General features: G+C 37.5%; 1 protein-coding gene across 1 annotated transcript in view; it reads left to right on the top strand.

The window, feature by feature from the left end:
* The window catches only part of Pcd (pterin-4a-carbinolamine dehydratase), a 76,235-nt gene extending 62,481 nt beyond the window's left edge, over positions 1 to 13,754 (top strand). The window contains exon 5 of the mRNA XM_067156199.2: positions 13,448 to 13,754. Within this exon, the coding sequence (XP_067012300.1) occupies positions 13,448 to 13,630 (183 nt within the window). The 3' untranslated portion in view covers positions 13,631 to 13,754. The remainder of the gene's footprint in view (positions 1 to 13,447) is intronic.
* The last annotated feature ends 6,892 nt before the right edge of the window (positions 13,755 to 20,646 follow it).

Below are 20,646 nucleotides of genomic sequence, written 5' to 3'. Positions count from 1 at the left end.
CTTACTTTTGCCAAAAGGTATAAAATACGACCATGTATTGCTTACATGAAAAAGCAGCCGAAGGCCTTTCTGTGAGCTTTCCGAAAATGATACATGTAACTTGCGTTGTTAATGCTCTAAACAGGTTATGTGAAACTGTGCGGGCTCAGTATCCTCAAGTGGATAAATTAGTGTCTAATGGCAAAAGTCTTCGTAAAAGCACCCTCAAGAATCGATCTCTTTAAAAAGAAAAACCCGGATCTTGCGCTTCCTCCTCTGCCTATTGTTACGCGGTGGGGTACCTGGCTTAAGCTGTGGTATACTACGCAGACAATTTCGAAAGTTTTGCATCCGTTGTAAACGTGCTAGATAAAAACGATGCGTCGTCAATTGAGATTCTTCAAGAGATACTAAAAGACAGCTCTTTGAAAAATGATTTGGCGTTTATATCTGCCAATCTAAGCTTCTTGTGTAAAACTATAGACATACTTGAAAAATCCACTAACATGTTGTCCGAAACAGTGAAGGAAGTGCGTGCTGTTGAAAAAAAATTAGATTCACTCCCGGCTTCGCAGGTACAGGGACTGTTAAAGGTCAAATATCACAATTTGTTCAGGAAAAACAGAGGATTTCAAACAATGTGCCAAATTTCTAATGTATTAGAGGGTGCTCATGTTGGCGAAATTGATGGCGTTATTGTTGGTGACATTCCTCTCTTTAACTATGCTCGTCTGACTTCCTGTGATGTGGAGCGATCGTTTCCGCAGTATACGGCGTTCTTTAGAGATAATCGGCATGCATTTGTGATGGACAATTTGGAGATGACCTTTGTTGTTCACTGCAATTCTGAGACTACTTCTAGCAACTAATATTCCAGCGTGTGATGGGTGAGTACGAACTGGTACTATTTTTTCAAAGATGATAGGTTGCTTTTGCCATATTTAAACAAATTATTACCTTTAAAAAATAACCATTCATAATATCTACTCTGGAATATCAAAAATTAATATACCATACAGCACGTTTCCATACACAGACATCATTTTGCCTTAGGGAGCACGTTTGGTAGCACCATATTCTAATACAAAACATTATACTTATTTACTTCTTGAGCGCGAGTAGTAATGTGATATTTAAAGGAAAATAATTTCAATTTTTTATCACATATTTTAAAGTTTTTCAGCACATAAAAAATAAATATTTTTCATATTTTTAGCTCATAAAAATCCGCTCCCTAGTAATCATAATACCAAAGCAAACTGATGTGAGTGGAGAATGTATGACACTCAGAAGAGTGAGATTTTAGATGAGGAATAAAAGCAAATTGTGAGGTTACTCCAAATATAGAAGATGATTTACTCAAAAGGCAAATCATGGTTTTCAGAGCAACGAAATTTCAAATTCAACATCAAGGACACAATGCAGATAATTACTTGATACCTAGGAAAGATTGGAGTCAATATTTCAAAAATAAATGTACAGAGAAAATGTTTAAAGATGATCTGAAGATGAGAAGGATGATCAGTCTCATTCCTGTGTATCAAAATAGAACTTATCAGTATTGACTCAGTCAGAGAGCAAATGATTGTCGGCAGGGGCGTAATGTTAGGGCTTGCATCGCAGGCGGGCCCGGGCCTTTAAGGGGCCTCACGGACTCCTCGCAAAGAAAAAAAATATATATATATCTAGCCTAATGTCACTCTGCCGGGAAATAGTCACACATTTATTCGACAACAATGTATAATGTCAGTAAGAAGTTGGTGTAGTAACAATCAGTCAATTCAATTTTGAACAAGCTCTCTTGGTGCTTAGGCTTATCACTTGTGCCTTGTTGAATTAAATAACATGACTTTACATCATCTAGACCGAAGAAAATGTATAGGGGGAGGGTGTGCTATTTACTGTCGTAATGATCTCAAAAGTAAAATAGTGGCTACTTCACACCAGACAATTCCCAATCGACCTGAGTTTATGTTTGTGGAAGTTTTGGCTAACAAACAAAAAGTACTGATTGGAGTAGTTTATAAACCCCCAGACGTAAGACATATATCGGACCTTGAACTTTGTTTAGCCAAGTTAATTCCACTGTACGAAAATATAATTATACTGGGAGATTTTAATACAAATCTGCTGACTGCGACAAATGACTCATTACATTTACAAAATATGTTCTTTAGCTTAGACCTAAACATCCTACCTCTAAATGCTACTAATCATCTACATACAGTAAACCGGACGACTCATACTTTGATTGACTTGATCATAACTAACAATCCTCAGAAAGTTTTAAATCACGGACAGCTTGCAGTGCCAGGTAATTCTACCCATGATCTAATATATGTCTGCTATTCATTAAAGATGCCAAAATATGAAACTAAATATATAACACGTAGGGATATAAAAAATCTGGACAAGGAAAGAATACGACATGAAACATATTATCTGCCGTGGAACGATATTTTACACGTGGATGATATTGACTTAAAAATAAATAATCTGATCTGGTGTTAGAACTGTATGACTGATTTGCTCCCGAGAAAGAGATCCAGGTAACTCGACCCCCTTCTCCGTGGTTGACTAGTGAGATTAAATCAGAAATGGCAAAGCATGACTCATGATACAGAAGGTTTAAACGAACGGATAATGCTAATGACTTTGAAAATTACCACGTTCTCCGCAACAGGGTTAAACAGTTAATCAGAGACAGTAAATATAAATACATATGTCAAGTATCGAAATGCAAGAACTCGACAGAAATATGGAAACAATTATGAACGATGGGTACAGGTCGAAAGTTATTAAAGCAGGCGCCGAATGTATCCCTTGATGACTTAAATTTACACTTCACGTCGTGTAAATCCACTGTAACAGCAAATAATAATAATAATGTTTCTTCTATACCTATTCAAGATACATTTGTGTTTAAAGAGGTTGGCATAAATGATGTAAAGCGAGTTAGTATTCTCTCAAATCAAATGCTGCTGGACATGATGGCATACCTCTGTCTTTCTACAAATATATCATTGGCGCCATCCTGCCGATTGTAACACACATTATTAATTACTGTTTAACCCAAGGAATTTTCCCTACGGCGTGGAAGGATGCCCTCATCATCCCAATCCCGAAAAAGGATGGACCCAGTATTCCTTCAGATTACCGACCAGTTTCCATCCTACCACCCCTGTCCAAAGTGCTGGAACGCCTGGTACATGAGCAAATCCTTACGTACTTACATAAATATGCTTTACTCGACTCTTACCAATCAGGCTTTAAGAAAAAACATAGTACCGTGACAGCTCTGCTGAAAGTGACAGATGACATTAGATATGCAATGGACAACAAACAAGTGACAATACTTACTCTTTCAGATTTCAGTAGCGCATTTGATACTGTCGATCCTAGGTTGCTTCTTCCCAAATTACAGTCCTTAAACTTTAGCCAGAAAGTGCTGCAATTTTTCTATTCTTACCTCACAAATCGCCGGCAGTGTGTGGTTGCAAATAATAATAAGTCACGTGGCAAACAAAAAATATCGGTGTCCCACAAGGGTCAGTCCTTCGCCCTCTTCTGTTCGCTTTATATTTAAATGATATCACCAGATCAATTAAGCACTGCATGTACCATCTTTATGCTGATGATCTGCAAATTTATTACTACACTAGAACTAGTAATATACAACAAGCAATATGTAATGTAAATGCTGACCTTCTGCAAATTAATGGCTATGCAATTAAAAACAACCTTAAATTAAATCCCCATAAAATGCAAGCCATTATCATCGGTACATCAAAGAACCTTCACATTTTAAAACAAAATTGCATTCCTCACATAACTTTAAATAATACTGTTATACCTTATTGTGAATCAGTTTCTAACCTTGGAGTTATTATAACGGAAACTCTAAACTGGTCAGCGCAAGTTAAGAATATCTGTAAAAAGGCTTATTGCGGCTTGCACCCCTTAAAACGGTTCATAAGTGTATTCCCTCGATCACTAAAAATTCAACTTGCTCAGTCATTATTATTTCCCATTTTTGACTACTGTGATATAATTCTTACGGATATAACAAATGAATTAAGCTTGAAACTACAACGCACTCAAAATGCTTCTTAGATATGCTATGGATTTACGGTATGACGCTCGAGTTTCTCCCTACTATAAACAATTATCTTGGTTACGACTAGATGACAGGCGTAAACTACATTCAAATACTCTTGTGTACCAGGTACTTTCGGAAGACATCCCTGCTTATCTCTCCAGCAATTTTCGTCACCTTGATACTCGCTCAGTGTCCCTCCTAGAAATACCTGTCCACCGAACAACCACATACCATCGATCATTTACTATCACCGCTTCGGGATGGTGGAATGCTCTTCCCAAAGACATCAAGGATGCTGCATCAAAAAGCATATTTAAAACCTCTTACTAGCAGTTCCTCGTTAAGTGCTTCCAGCAAGGTACCTGTATGAGTGGAACGAGTGATTGTGTGTGAAAATGATATTTATTGTACAATAAAATATTGGGTTAATATGATAATTTAAATTAAATTAAAAATATCCGTACTGTATTTACGAAGTAGAAGTAGCCTAAACATAGCTAGTAGTAACTACATTATTTAACTTAGATCTAGTATTGCAAGGATACATTTAGTTAAATTTCATTTAATATTTTTATTAAGCTTACTATTATTTTTATGTTAGTATTTCTTTCGTTGTGTATTGAAATGAGTATTTTTCCAAATCTGTATTACCTAGGCAGTTCCTTTTTCTTTCTTTCTTCTTTGATTGTATATATTCATATTTTTGTCTTAAAAATTAGTGTTATTTGTAGTTCTTAGAATTTTAAGTTAATCAGTGTCATCGTTAACAAATAATATGTGCGTGGTTAAGTGTAAGAAGGGCCAAGAGCCCTAACTTTGCCACAGAAAATAAAAGCTTTTATCTATCTATCTGTCTAATATTTTTCAAATTTTATTTGAATTTTTTTTATTTAATTCTGTTTGTATATTTTTCTGTGTCGAAATTGAATAAATTATTATAACTGACATTTTGGTATTGGTTACAGTGTATAGTTCTGTAGTTACTGAACAATGAAACCAATTTTAAGTACAAAAAACTAAGTGGTGTATAGATGGCAGATCAGCAGTTTAGCCCTTAAACCATGGAGGCAGTAAAATAAAACCTATTAAACTTTATTTTTTAATAATCTTACAATAATGAATAATGACTCTGTTTATATAATTTGACAATATATTATATTATTTCTACATGGTGCCAGGCTCCTCACTTTCATCTATCCTATCCGACCTCCCTTGGTCAACTCGTGTTATTTTCCGACCCCTACGGTATTAGAGCACTCGAGGCCTCGGGAGTCATTTTCATGCCTTTCATGGCCCTTATCTTTCTTTGACCGATACCTTCATTTTTTGAAGTGTCAGATCGCTTTCATTTTGTCTCCCTGATTAGTCTTATATAGAGGATAGTTGCCTAATTGTACTTCCTCTTAAAACAATAATCACCACCACCTGCTGTAAATACATTTGTATTAGTTATTTATAGGTTTTTCATTTATTTGAGGGGGCCCGAATTTTTATTTTGGCAGGCGGGCCCGTATCACATTTGTTACGCCCCTGATTGTTGGAGAGTTTTCTCTTCTCTTTTCCAAAGTGGTGATGATGTTGGTATACTGTGGTTATGAATGTGCTAAGTACTAGGCAACATATGTTGGTAGTAAAAGAGAAGGAAAGTGTAATCTTTAGACAGTGTGTAGTGGAGGAGTTTTGACTATGTTTGATATGAATGGAGGACCAAAGCCACTTTGGGGCTCATGATCACAAACGATGCAGAGAAAATTAATATGGCACAGCTTTGCCATCAAGTAAAACATCACAGAGCTCAGCCGGGAAGTAATAGTGCTTGTGCATGGGCTTATTTACAGTTTCATTGTGAGGAATGGACTCGTCCATCACAGTCCTCTCCCCCCGAGGGGTGTCAGTTCAGTCTTTAACAAGCTGTCCTGCTTGTAACTTCATTGTCGAATGCTAAGTTTTCTGTCTCACCCTCTCCATAACACTCTGATGTAACCCCTATGCTTCTTCTTCTTCTTCTCCTCCTTTTTTGTTAGTCTAGCTCGCTTCATGCACATTTTGGTCCCACGACATGCTGACCGAGCACTATATGTTTGAAGTATGGTTCAAGAAACTGGTAAGATATTGCAGGGCTGAGTGACTCAGATGATAACCATCAAGTTCTGTGGTATATGAAGGTGCCCAAATAAGCCAATCATGTATTAGCAGTTTTACTGGATAAAGGCACGGTGGTTAGTGGAACATAAAATCATCATCACCATCACCACTACCACTAGGTAAGATAGAGTGAAATGCAGTTGGAACAGACCATCCTGAAAAAAAATTAGAATTAGGGCAGTTTACAGTTATTTGGATGTGTCAGACACTACGAAGGAGGAAACAACAGCTGCAAAATGAGATTACTGGGAGGAGACATACTGGAAGACGTAGGGAGAAATAGCTGAACCAAGAGAAGGAAAATGTAACATCTAAAGTTGTCAGCTATGATACTGTTCATAGGGAGGGGTGGATACCTGGAGACACTGAAATGGAGAGTGTTTGTAAATCATACTTGGATGACAGGAGTGGAAAAATGAATGGAGCACGTTGTTTAAATTTCAAGAGACTAGATATTTATACTGTATTTTTAATAATTTTGACATCACTGTAATTTGATTAATCCCCTATGCATGAATGGATTATCGTAAAATTATACTCCAGTAATGTATCAGTTCTGATTGTGTTAGTTGTGATCAGTTCCAACTGGATACAGCTGCAACAAACTTCATACTAACTAGTGAAAACATTCATTGACCATTAATGAAAGCCACATGAATTGAATTACTATTACCCATGTTGAAGCAGCTCAGTTAAAATATTTGCACCTGCCACTCTCAAGATGTCTGGCCCAGATACTGACAGCCTGTAACATCATACTGACATCTTTCTAATGCCTTACAAATTACACCCACCCACCCACCCCCATTTTCAATAGGGACAGAACTTTTGATGTGTGTGGTTTTCTTATATGAGGATGAAAAAGGAAAGTTTTAAATAGTGTCTATCTATATATATATAAAATAACTTGTCCTGACTGACTGACTGATTCATCATCGCCGAGCCAAAACTACTGGACATAAAGAAATGACATTTTGGGGATATATTCATATTAAGATGTAGGTGCTCGCTAAGAGAGGATTTTTGGATATTCCGTCCCTAAGGGGGTGAAAAGGGGGGTGAAATTTTAAAATGAGTGTATCTATATCTCAAAACTATAAATGTTTACAGATGTAAAAATTGGTATTTAGAATCTTCTTTGAAAATAAGGAAACACGTATTTTTTTGTTTTCAGAAAATCCCAATAGAAGGAGTGAAAAAGGGTGAAAAGGGGGTTGAATGCCTTTAATCAGGATACCGGTACATATATATCAGAAACTGAAGATATTACAGACCTGAAAATTGGTACTTTTGATCTCTTTTAAAAATAAAGAAACACGTAATTTTTTGTTTTTGGAAAATCCAATTAATGCGAGGGTGATAAGGGGGTGAATTTTTAAAATGAGTGAAACTATATCTCCAAACTTTTAAAGTTTGCAGATGTAAAAATTGGTATTTAGAACCTTCATTAAAAATAAAGAAACACGTATTTTTTTGTTTTCGGAAAATCGCAATAGGAGGAGTGAAATGGGGTGAAAAAGTGGTTGAATGCCTTTAATGAGGCTACTTATATCTCAGAAACTGAAGATATCACAGACCTGAAAATTGGTGTTTGGAATCTCCTTTAAAAATAAAGAAACATGTATTTTTTCGTTTTTGGAAAATCCAAATATTGGGGGGGTGAAAGGGGGGGTGAATTTTTTTAAAATGAGTGTGTCTACATCTTAAAACTTTAAAAATAACAGATGTAAAACTTGGTGGTTAGAATCTCCTCTAAAAATAAAGGAACACGTATTTTTTTGTTTCCTGTAAATAATACGAGGGGTGTAAAAGGGTGAAAAATGGGTTGAATGCCTTTAATGAGGATACATATATCTCAGAAACGAAAGATATTACAGAACTGAAAATTTGTATATGGGATCTCCTTTAAAAATAAAGAAACACGTATTTTTTAGTTTTTGGAAAATCCAATTAATAGCGGTTAAACAGGAGTGACAAATTGGGGTGAATTTTTTGAAAGACTTTATCTACAGAATATCTTGGAAACGTAAAATGTTACAGACGTAAAAAGTGGGTGTTTGGAATCTCCTGTAAATGTAAAGAAACACAGGTGATTTGTTTTTGGAAACTCCACTTAAGGGGAACCCAAAAGGGGTGAAAATTTAAAATGAGAATTTTTACAGTATATCTAAAAAAAACTTAACATGTTACAGAAGTGAAAAATGGCATTTTTATCTCCATTAAACATAAAGAAACCTGTATTTTTAATTTTCGGAAATACCACTTGGGTGGAGGGGGGGGGGAAAGTGACTGAAAATGGTGTTGAATTCTTTTAATTAGGCTACTGATATCTTAAAAATGAAGATGTTACAGACGTGAAATTTGATATTTGCAATCTGCTTTAAAAGTAAAGAAACACGTATTCTCGGAAAATCCAATGAAGTGGGGGGAGGGGTGTGAAAGAATTGAAAGATTAATTGACTTTAATTGTATGAGAATATATACATCTAATAAAAACTAAAGTTGTTACAGACGTGAAAATTCGTATTTGGATCTCCTTTAAAAACAAAGAAAAACGCGTTTTGGGGGGGAAACCATCTTGGGGGGGGGGCGGGAGTGTAAAGGAGTTGAATTCCTTTCATGAGGACACACAAATCAAAAAGTGAAGAAGTTAGAGTCGTGATAATTGGTATTTAGAAGATCCTTTACTATTAAAGGAACAAGTATGTTTTGCGGGAAAATTCACTTAGGGGGGGAGGAGTATTGTGAAATGAAGTGAAAAAGTAAATTATTTTTATGGGGATACTTATATCTCAAACTGAAGGTAATAGACGTGAATATTGGTGTTTGGAATCTCCCTTAAACATAAAGAAACAAGCATTCTTTTAATTTGGAGGATGGGGGGGGGGGGTGGCGGTAAATAAACGTAACGGCGGTGGGGTGTAGAAAGAGGTGAGACCAATTGATTTTACTGTTAGTAATGTACTTATAAGGATCCTCCGTTGCTCAGGCGGCAGCGCGCCGGCCTCTCACAGCTGGGTCCCGTGGTTCAAATCCCGCTCACTCCATGTAACATTCGTGCTGGACAAAACGGAGGCGGGACAGGTTTTTCTCCGGATACTCCGGTTTTTCCTGTCATCAGCCATTCTAGCAACACATAATAATAATAATGTTCCGGACCGTCGTCAAATGTGCGGACCGCGCTGGAAACGGCTCCTGGACGGGTAATGACTAAGAATGCAGTCCAGCCGCGGGTTCAGTGCCACCAAGGCACCTAATATTACACCACGCCGGATCTCCTGAAGGATTTTTTCCATATTAAAAATGATTATAGGAAAAGATGGCAAAGATTTACGGACCCAACTGACCGGGAGGAATACCTGAGCCTAGCCCGGGAAGTACGTATTCGATTGCTGGAAAGGAAGATTGAAAAATGTGAGGAAACGTGCCGTAAATTAATAGAAAACCAGTCAGATCGGGAATTTTGGTGGATTCTCGCAGAAAACGAGTCAGATCGCGAATTTCGGCAGATTATATATCTAAAACAATAAGCATTCAATTATAAATTTCAGTATAATGCCGTAGCGAAGCACGGGTATCCTGCTAGTTATTTAATATGATCACTAGTTTCTTAATGTTTTAAATTTAAATTTCCTGATTTAAGCTGTAACAATTTTCATGTACAGCTGTGTACAAAATTAATCACCTGAGGGCAACGGCTGAGTGGCCTAGTAAGTGGTCCTGAGGGTCGGAATACCAGTTGCTATGGAATGGGAGTGGGCATCTCGGACATATTCTGAGTCGTGGCCCTCTTTGTGCTCAGGCGGCTAGGACTATACAATTCACCGGTGGTCCATAACCCGTTAGAGGAGAGATCCTCACTTGGACTATGTGCAAGTAGGGTAGCATCCTGCTTCATGAATTTACCAAGCTCAGAACATTTTAAGCAAGCCTCGGACCTATGGAAGTAATGGAGTCCCACTCCCATTTGACAGGCGAGGGACTCCTTGGAAACAACTTGGCGAACGAAATGGAATTTGATGGGGAGCTATCAATATTAATGGGGCTTATGGATGAAAGAAGGTAGAACTGGCTGAGTCACCAAAGAGGATGCATCTGGATGTGCTACGAGTAAGTGATATTCGGGTAAGGGAAGATAACGAGGAAGAGATAGGAGATTATAAAGTGTACTTGACGGGTGTTAGAAAGGGAAGAGCAGAGTCTGGGGTAGGGCTGTTTATCAGGAATACCATTGCACGCAACATAGTTTCTGTTAGGCACGTAAATGAGCGAATGATGTGGGTAGATTTGTCAGTCGGAGGAATTAGGACAAGAATTGTGTCCGTGTATTCACCATGTGAGGGTGCAGATGAGGATGAAGTTGACAAGTTTTATGAATCATTGAGTGACATCATGGTCAGGGTCAACAGCAAGGATAGAATAGTGCTAATGGGCGATTTCAATACGAGAGTTGGGAACAGAACTGAAGGATATGAAAGGGTGATTGGTAAATGTGGGGAAGATATGGAAGCTAATGGGATTGGGAAGCGTTTGCTGGACTTCTGTGCTATTATGGGTTTAGCAGTTACGAATACATTCTTCAAGCATAAGGCTATTCACCGCTACACATGGGAGGCTAGGGGTACCAGATCCAAAATAGACTATATCTTAACAGACTTTGAATTCAGGAAATCTGTTAGGAATGTACAAGTTTTTTGCGGATTTTTCAATGATACAGACCACTGTCTGATCTGTAGTGAACTAAGTATCTCTAGGCCTAGGGTAGAGAAAGTGAAATCTGTCTGCAAACGAATAAGGGTAGAAAATCTCCAGGATGAGGAAATTAGACAGAAGTACATGGATATGATTAGTGGGAAGTTTCAAACAGTAGACAGTAAGCAGGTTCAGGATATAGAAAGTGGATGGGTGGCATACAGGGATGCTGTAGTAGAAACAGCAAGGGAATGCCTAGGAACAACTGTGTATAAAGATAGGAAAAGGCGAACATCTTGGTGGAATGATGAAGTGAGAGCGGCCTGTAAACGTAAAAAGAAGGCTTATCAGAAATGGCTCCAAACAAGTGCCAAGGCAGACAGGGATTTGTACGTAGATGAAGGAAACAGAGCAAAACAAATAGTTGTTGAATCCAAAAAGAAGTCTTAGAAGATTTTGGTAATAACCTGGAAAGGCTAAGTCAAGCAGCAGGGAAACCTTTCTGGACAGTAATAAAGAATCTTAGGAAGGAAGGGAGGGAAAAAGGAAATGAACAGTGTTTTGAGTAATTCAGGTGAACTCATAATAGATCCCAAGGAATCACTGGAGAGGTGGAGGGAATATTTTGAACATCTTCTCAATGTAAAAGGAAATCATCCTGGTGGTGTTGCAAACAGCCAAGCTCATGGGGAGGAGGAAAATGATGTTGGTGAAATTATGCTTGAGGAAGTGGAAAGGATGGTAAATAAACTCCATTGTCATAAGGCAGCAGGAATAGATGAAATTAGACCTGAAATGGTGAAGTATAGTGGGAAGGCAGGGATGAAATGGCTTCATAGAGTAGTAGAATTAGCGTGCAGTGTTGGTAAGGTACCTTCAGATTGGACAAAAGCAGTAATTGCACCTATCTATAAGCAAGGGAACAGGAAAGATTGCAACAACTATCGAGGTATCTCATTGGTTGGTATACCAGGCAAAGTATTCACTGGCATCTTGGAAGGAAGGGTGCGATCAGTCGTTGAGAGGAAGTAAAGATGAAAACCAGTGTGGTTTCAGACCACAGAGAGGCTGTCAGGATCAGATTTTCAGTATGCATCAGGTAATTGAAAAATTTTACGAGAGGAATAGACAGTTGTGTTTATGTTTCGTAGATCTAGAGAAAGCATATGACAGGGTACCGAGGGAAAAGATGTTCACTATATTGGGGGACTGTGGAATTAAAGGTAGACTATTAAAATCAATCAAAGGCATTAATATTCACAATTGGGCTTCAGTGAGAATTGATGGTAGAATGAGTTCTTGGTTCAGGGTACTTACAGGGGTTAGACAAGGCTGTAATCTTTCACCTTTGCTGTTCGTAGTTTACGTGGATCATCTGCTGAAAGGTATAAAATGGCAGGGAAGTATTCAGTTAGGTGAAAATGTAGTAAGCAGTTTGGCCTATGCTGACGACTTGGTCTTAATGGCAGACTGTGCCGAAAGCTTGCAGTCTAATATCTTGGAACTTGAAAATAGGTTCAATAAGTATGGTATGAAAATTAGCCTTTCAAAGACTAAATTGATGTCAGTAGGTAAGAAGTTCAACAGAATTGAATGTCAGATTGGTGATACAAAGCTAGTACAGGTCGATAATTTCAAGTATTTAGGTTGTGTGTTTTCCCAGGATGGTAATATAGTAAGTGAGATTGAATCAAGGTGTAGTAAAGCTAATGCAGTGAGCTTGCAGTTGCGATCAACAGTATTCTGTAAGAAGGAAGTCAGCTCCCAGACGAAACTATCTTTACATCGGTCTGTTTTCAGACCAACTTTGCTTTACGGGAGCGAAAGCTGGGTGGACTCAGGGTATCTTATTCATAAGTTAGAAGTAACAGACATGAAAGTAGCAAGAATGATTGCTGGTACAAACAGGTGGGAACAATGGCAGGAGGGTACTCGGAATGAGGAGAAAGGCTAATTTAGGAATGAACTCGATGGTTGAAGCTGTTCGCATAAACCGGCTTTGGTGGTGGGGTCATGTGAGGCGAATGGAGGAAGATGGGTTACCTAGGAGAATAATGGACTCTGCTATGGAGAGTAAGAGAAGTAGAGGGAGACCAAGATGACGACGGTTAGACTCGGTTTCTAACGATTTAAAGATAAGAGGTATAGAACTAAACGAGGCCACAACACTAGTTGTAAATCGAGGATTGTGGCGACGTTTAGGAAATTCTCAGAGGCTTGCAGACTGAACGCTGAAAGGCATAACAGTCTATAATGATAATGTATATATGTATCAAATCATTTACTGTGTACTTGCTGACTGTTGTTGGTATTTAAGCACTCTGTGGTTCATTAAATTACTGTATGTGCTAATTGATGGTTATTAGGTGTCTTTACGCTGAATCTTAACAAGATGCTCAGGTCCTTTGAACAGACTTTTTATTATTGTTTTGTTAAGGTAAAACAGCTCTTGTTTGAACAAAGATTTAATAATATTGTGGGAATCAACATTAGTACAACAGCTTTTATTTTATTTTTTTTGTTTTTTCACAGGCCTTTGGTTTTATGAGCCGTGTGGCTCTGCTGGCTGAAAAGATGGATCATCATCCTGAATGGTTTAATGTTTACAACAAAGTACAAGTTACTTTGGCATCCCATGACGTCAATGGCTTGAGTAACAGGGATATGAAGATGGCAACATTTATGGATAAGGTGGCCAAATCATTTGCTGAATAACATATTGACTATAACATGGAGGTTTAATTGTAGAGGCAATCTCTGTGAACTTTTAATTGCAAGCCATTTGTGTAAATGGAATATATAATATTTCACTTGTAAATAAATAAATTTAAAAAGTCAACACATTCATTAATCTATAATTCCTTCTGCCGTTCCTGAATCCTCCCTATGGTGGGGAGTTTTACATGTCTTGGTAAACCAGGCTGAGTGACTCAAGACCGTTGAGGCGCTGGCTTTCTGACCCCAGCTTGGCAGGTTTGATCCTAGCTCAGTACAGTGATATTTAAAGGTCAAACATGTCAGGCCCCATGTTGGTACATTTACAGGCAAATAAAAACTATTGCGGGACAAAATTTTGGCACCTCGGTGTCTCCGAAAACCGTCAAGTCGTTAGTGGGACGTAAGAACAATAACATTATTATTGTCTTGGTAAAGCAGGTTCCTGAACTCTATCTGCATAGAGGTCAGGCTAACAAATGGTCCTTGAAATGGAGGTAGGAGACTCTATAAATGCAAGGGCAACAATGTGCATGACCTAACAAAATGGTTCTGTAATGCTACCATTAACATGTAATTATACTGAAGGCCACAAGAACTTTCAACTCTCTTTGTATGATCTATATTGTACAAATTGTCCTCCTAAGTAAACCAATAACGGACCAACTATATTGGTATTATAAATTTACTCATTTGGAACAAATATTTCAGGTTTCCTATGGGAATCAATATCTTTATCATAGTGGTATGTTCCGAACTGTCAGTGGAGAGATGGCGTGGAATGACATCAGTTGGAGGCCTCCAACACAAACCTTCAGCTATAACACACGTAGCAAGAAGTCTACTGTTGCAAATACTTCTAACTCATAACGTTGTTTCAAGCTATCTTTGTCACCGTCAAATGATTCCACTATTATATGCCTTTTCAACTAGAATATCTACAAACTCACAACTTTTGAGCATTACTTCAAATTTTGAGATGGTCCATAGAGATCCTATTTGAAACTGTTCTTCAACTTCTATTCTACAACTTCATATCCTCAACGTGTTCTACAACTTCACCATATGCCTCTGACTTTCGTCTTTTTTCTTCAAGATTATGATTAACTTTAGATCTCTCGACCAACCTTTGACTTTTATTCTCTCTTCTTTACTTCGATTATATACGATTTTTTGCCATCGTCTAATTATAACCTACCAGACTATCAACTTTATTTTTATGCAATCTTACTACTTGTTGTATAACAATGTTGTTTTATCCATTACACTTATTTTAGCAGCCTTCTAATGTTAATTTTGTTAATACTTCCACTATTATATCTCATCACATTGTATTTTTTAAACCATCATTGTTATTTTTAATGTTATTTTACTTCAAATCTCCTCAAGATTTTAAAATTCATTTCATTATTACATGTTATTTAGACGCTTATTTTTAATTTAAGGTTAAGACTATGGCTGATGATGCCTTCAGAGAAGGCGAAACATGTACCACTATTAGTTAACAAATTGATGTAAATCGTCCAAGACTAGTCCGACTCGTTGGCTGAACGATCAGCGTACTGGCCTTCGGTTCAGAGGGTCCCGGGTTCGATTCCCGGCCGGGTCGGGGATTTTAACCTTCATTGGTTAATTCCAATGGCCCGGGGGCTGGGTGTTTGTGCTGTCCCCAACATCCCTGCAACTCACACACCACACACAACACTATCCTCCACCACAATAACACGCAGTTCCCTACACATGGCAGATGCCGCCCACCCTCATCGGAGGGTCTGCCTTACAAGGGCTGCACTCGGCTAGAAATAGCCACACAAAATTAAATCCAAGACTAGACTTTGTATTGATTAGGTAGTCTAATAAATAACTTACTGTTATTATTTCAATCAAAAATGATATTTATTACATGTAACATACCACTTAGTCGAGCAGCTTGTCTGCTTTCTCCCAGTTCCTCCCAGCCCAAACTTTGCAACATTTTTGTAACTCTACTCTTTTATCGGAAATTACCCAGAACAAATCGAGTTGCTTTTCTTTGGATTTTTTCCAGTTCTTGAATCAAGTAATCCCAGTGAGGGTCCTATATACTGGAACCATACTCCAGTTGTGGTCTTACTAGAGACTTATATGCCCTCTCCTTTACATCCTTACTACAATCCCTAAATACCCTCATAACCATTTCTAGAGATCTGTACCCTTTATTTACAATCATATTCATGTGATATTTATGTGATTTAGACTTCACCAGATCTTGGTTTCTCAAGCCCCTCTGGCTCCTTGTGGGTTATATTTCATGGCTTTGATGCTGTGTTTTGGATTATACGCCTTCACTTCTTCCCTAGCCATGAACTAGACATTATGAACTGTGTCAATGTTGGACGCAAAATAAGAAATTTGCTCTCTCCTATTCAAATTACATTTTTTTAAACTGCGAGTGTTGTGTGTTTCGGACTGACATTTCTCTTTTATGAGGCTAGCTTCGTTAAATCTTGCTACACGATCCCCTCGTGTTCTGCCCTTATATCACCCTCTCCCTTTTTTTTATCCTCCCTTTAATGCTAATCTTTATATTATTAATCTCACGTCGTATGTTAGTCCTATTGTTATTTTCTGCTGGTAACTATTGTTGTTATCCTTGTTGTTGATAAGGTACTTTAACCTATCTTCATAATTTATTGTGGCTGGTATCAGTGTTCATACTAATTTAGGAAATATCCTTCATTTGTTCATATGAAAATTGTACATTTTTTGTGTTTGAAGTTGTTTCCAAATAGTATGTAAATTTTTATCTATTATTTGACTTACTACGTTTTGCTATTCGCTGCCCTTTCCTTTACGTTCCCATTCGCTTCCTCAATTTCACGTTAGTATATTATTATCATTTTGCCTGGGTAATCCTCCCCTCCCTTTTGCCTAATTCTGGCAGTGGATTATCGTGACGCCGAGTGCTCACTTATTTACTTCTATACAAACCTTATGTTGTCTGAATGCAGTTAAATTTGTCACCTCTGCTGTTCCTTTCATCTCTTATTCTTTCTCCTCATAATACTGCATTTTGTTACAACTCACAGTGGAATCTCAAACCTCTCTCTTTAAAATCTATAGAAGTGCACTGGGCAACACCCAATCATCAACCAATGTCAATCAATCACTACTGACCTTCATTTAGGGCAGTCGCCCAGGTGGCAGATTCCCTATCTGTTGTTTTCCTAGTCTTTTTCTTAAATGATTGCAAAGAAATTGGAAATTTATTGAACATCTCCCTTGGTAAGTTATTCCAATCCCTAATTCCCCTTCCTATAAATGAATATTTGCCCAAATTTGTCCTCTTGAATTCCAACTTTATCTTCACATTGTGATCTTTCCTACTTTTAAAGACACCACTCAAACTTATTCTTCTACTGATGTCATTCCAAGCCATCTCTCCACTGACAGCTCGGAAGATACCACTTACAAATGATTAATTTCATTATTTCAGCCGTATTGAATTTCAGTATATTAAAATTTTATAATTGATTTATTGATATCAACTTTTTCAATACGTTAATACTTTAAAGTAATATATTTTCAATACTTCTCCCAAGTCTAGCCAGTCCAAACTTTGCAACATTTTTTGTAACGCTACAGTTCTGTCAGAAATCACCCAGAACAAATCGAGCTGCTTTTCTCTGGATTTTTTCAGTTCTTGAATCAAGTAATCCTGGTGAGGGTCCCATACACTGGAACCATACTCTAATTGGGGTCTTACCAGAGACTTATAAGCCCTCTCCTTTACATCCTTACTACAACCCCTAAATACCCTCATAACCATGTGCAGAGAGTTGTACCCTTTTTTACAATCATATTTATGTGATTACCCCACTGGAGATCTTTCCTTATATTAATATTTAGGTACTTATAATGATCCCCAAAAGGAACTTTGCCCCCATCAACGCGGTAATTAAAACTGAGAGGACTTTTCCTATTTGTGAAAATCACAAACTGACTTTTAACCCCATTTATCATCATACCATTGCCTACTGTCCATCTCACATTGTCAAGGTCATTTTGCAGTTGCTCACAATCTTGTAACTTATTTATTACTCTGTATAGAATAAGATCATCTGCAAAAAGCCTTCTTTGATTCCACTTCTTTACACATATCATTGATATATATATAAGAAAACAGAAAGGTCCAATAATACTGCCTTAAGGAATTCCCCTCTTAATAATTACAGGGACAGATAAAGCTTTGCCTACTCTAATTCTCTGAGTTCTATTTTCTAAAAACCTATCCACCCATTCAGTCACTCTTTTGTCAAGTCCAATTGCACTCATTTTTGCCAGTAGTCGCCCATGATCTACCCTGTCATATGCTTTACATAAGTCAATCGTGATACAGTCCATTTGACCTGAATCCAAGATATCTGGTGTATCTTTCTGGAATCCTACAAGTTGAGCTTCAGTGGATTAACCTTTCCTAAACCCAAACTGCCTTCTATCAAAACAGTTATTAATTTCGCAAACATGTCTAATATAATCAGAGAGAATGCTTTCCCAAAGCTTACATGCAATGCATGTCAAACTGACTGGCCTGTAATTTTCAGCTTTATGTCTATCACCCTTTCCTTTATATACAGGGGCTACTATAGCAACTCTCCATTCATTTGGTAAAGTTCTTTCATGCAAACAATAATCAAACAAATACTTCAGATATGGTACTATATCGCAACCCATTGTTTATAGTATATCCCCCAAAACCTTATCAATTCCAGCTGCTTTTCTAGTTTTCAACTTTTGTATCTTACTGTAAATGTCATTGCCGTCATAGGTAAATTTTAATACTTCTTTAGTATTAGTCACGTCCTCTATCTGGACATTATCCTTGTAACCAACAATCTTTACATACTGCTGACTGAATACTGCTACCTTTTGAAGATCCTCTCATACACACTCCCCTTGTTTATTAATGATTCCTGGAATGTCCTTCTTGGAACCTGTTCCTGCCTTAAAGTACCTATACATACTCTTCCATTTTTCACTAAAATTTGTATGACCGCCAATTATGCTTGCCATCATGTTATCCTTAGCTGACTTCTTTGCTAGATTCACTTTTGATTATATGTCTAATTTTAGTCTTTAAATAATAACCTGTTAAGTAATTCTTCATTCATTTATCCAGAATTGCTTTAGCAACTTTGAAGTTAATATCTTAGTAACACTCTTTCTAGATGTAATTTATTTATCCATCTCCGTATATACATTTCCATTAATATTTTAATTTAGCGCAAACTTTCAGGTCAAGCCACTAGGAGCACCACTTGCAACTTGTCTCACATTTTAACAAAGCTAAATCCGGAAGTGTTGCGTGTTGTCTCTACTGTATTTGGTAGAATGCATACGTCACAGTGAAGCGAGAGACCGAACACATTTTGAAGGGAAGTGAAGTAGTATCGTTCGATTGTGACTGTGAAGCTTTCCACCACTACTCAGAAAAATGTTTATTTGGATACAGTATTAAAATAACAAACTAATGCTATAATTGCAAGAAAACTGACCTTTTCAACATATTCTAGTTTGATTTACACTACGCTTGATATAAATGGTCAATTTTATTTTCTTATACATTCAAAGAAAACTGACATGTTATAATTTTTGTGTTACAATTTACAAAGATACAGGCTTTAAACATACAAGCAACGATTTACAATTCCTTGGATGGGAATGACAGTATTCTGTTTAAAAAAAAAAAAAAAAAAGTAAAATTCCTGTTATTCATTCAGCAAAACGTAATGTATTTACATAATTCAAAAAGTTTAAGGCTTGATTTTGCAGTGTTATGTGACTCCCTGTTCACTGAATTTGTGAAAGTAGTATTTAAAACTTATCAGACATCTGATGATAATAGCTAGCCTCTAAATGGCGAGGGAGTTTCATCACGAGTGAGGACGTAGATATTTACTATCCAAGACTAAAGAACAACAATGTAAATGCATCTACCAAATAGATATATAGAGTATGCCTTCAAATAAATACTGTAACCTAACTGATGTTATTCCCAGTAAGCATGATTGCATTGTTGGTGAGTTTATCAGATAATTTAAACCCAAGCAACCACAAGCCACAGCTTATCCACCTTAACTCCATACTATATAAGAAATGTTTCTAAAGCACCTCTTAAATTTAATAATGAAAATTGTAATTCATTATGTACATGACAAAAATATTTGAGGTTGTTGGTCTAACTCTGTTGTTTGTCCAACCCTTGTCCCGTTTCTTTACGGGGTCGGATATGAGTTGAAATGAATATGTTGTGGCAGGTTTTTATGACCGGATGCCCTTCCCGACGTCAACCTCATCACAGGAGTTCATGAGATGAAATTAATGATATGATATATGATAGTAGGGAGAGGATAAAACCCGGTGCTGGCACATAGCCTATTCCTGTCGAATAGCACCAATAGGTCTGCTCAAGGCTTAACGTCTACATCCGACGGACGAATCGCCATCAGCAGCGTCATATTCCCTCACTCCATATGAGCACTGCAGAGAGGTTTGGAATTTAATCCAGGGTTTTGGCAATCTAGTGTTTAGAAATTGTATACCACCACCTCCCCTATCCTGTTGGCCAACATTCTGATGGTGAAATTTTTTTCGACCAACGGGACTCGAACTGGCTAACCTCATTGTCAGACCGTTTAGACTTCAGCACCTTAACGATCATGGCCACCAGGCGAGCTCATTGTTGGCCAAACTCTATTGTACATAAACTGCAACGAACATAAATAACTTATTTCTTACAACGTAAATTGAAAATGACGTGGACTTTTGCCCTCTTTCTTTCATTATTTTCTGCCTCCATTTCAAATTCTGGTATGTAACTGGGAGGACTTCACTCAACCTTGACGGCCTGTGATGTAACCACAATGTTACTGTGTCTGAATAGCATACGCTCATCGCCTGCCTGCCCGCCCGCTAACAGTGCTGTGTGCTCACAGAATGGAATGCCCAGAGTGAGCACCTGTATTCTCAAGTATTAA

The sequence above is a fragment of the Anabrus simplex genome, chromosome 1, assembly GCF_040414725.1.
Source record: "Anabrus simplex isolate iqAnaSimp1 chromosome 1, ASM4041472v1, whole genome shotgun sequence".
Classification (NCBI taxonomy): Eukaryota; Metazoa; Arthropoda; class Insecta; order Orthoptera; family Tettigoniidae; genus Anabrus; species Anabrus simplex.
This window is presented reverse-complemented; position numbering and strand designations above follow the sequence as displayed.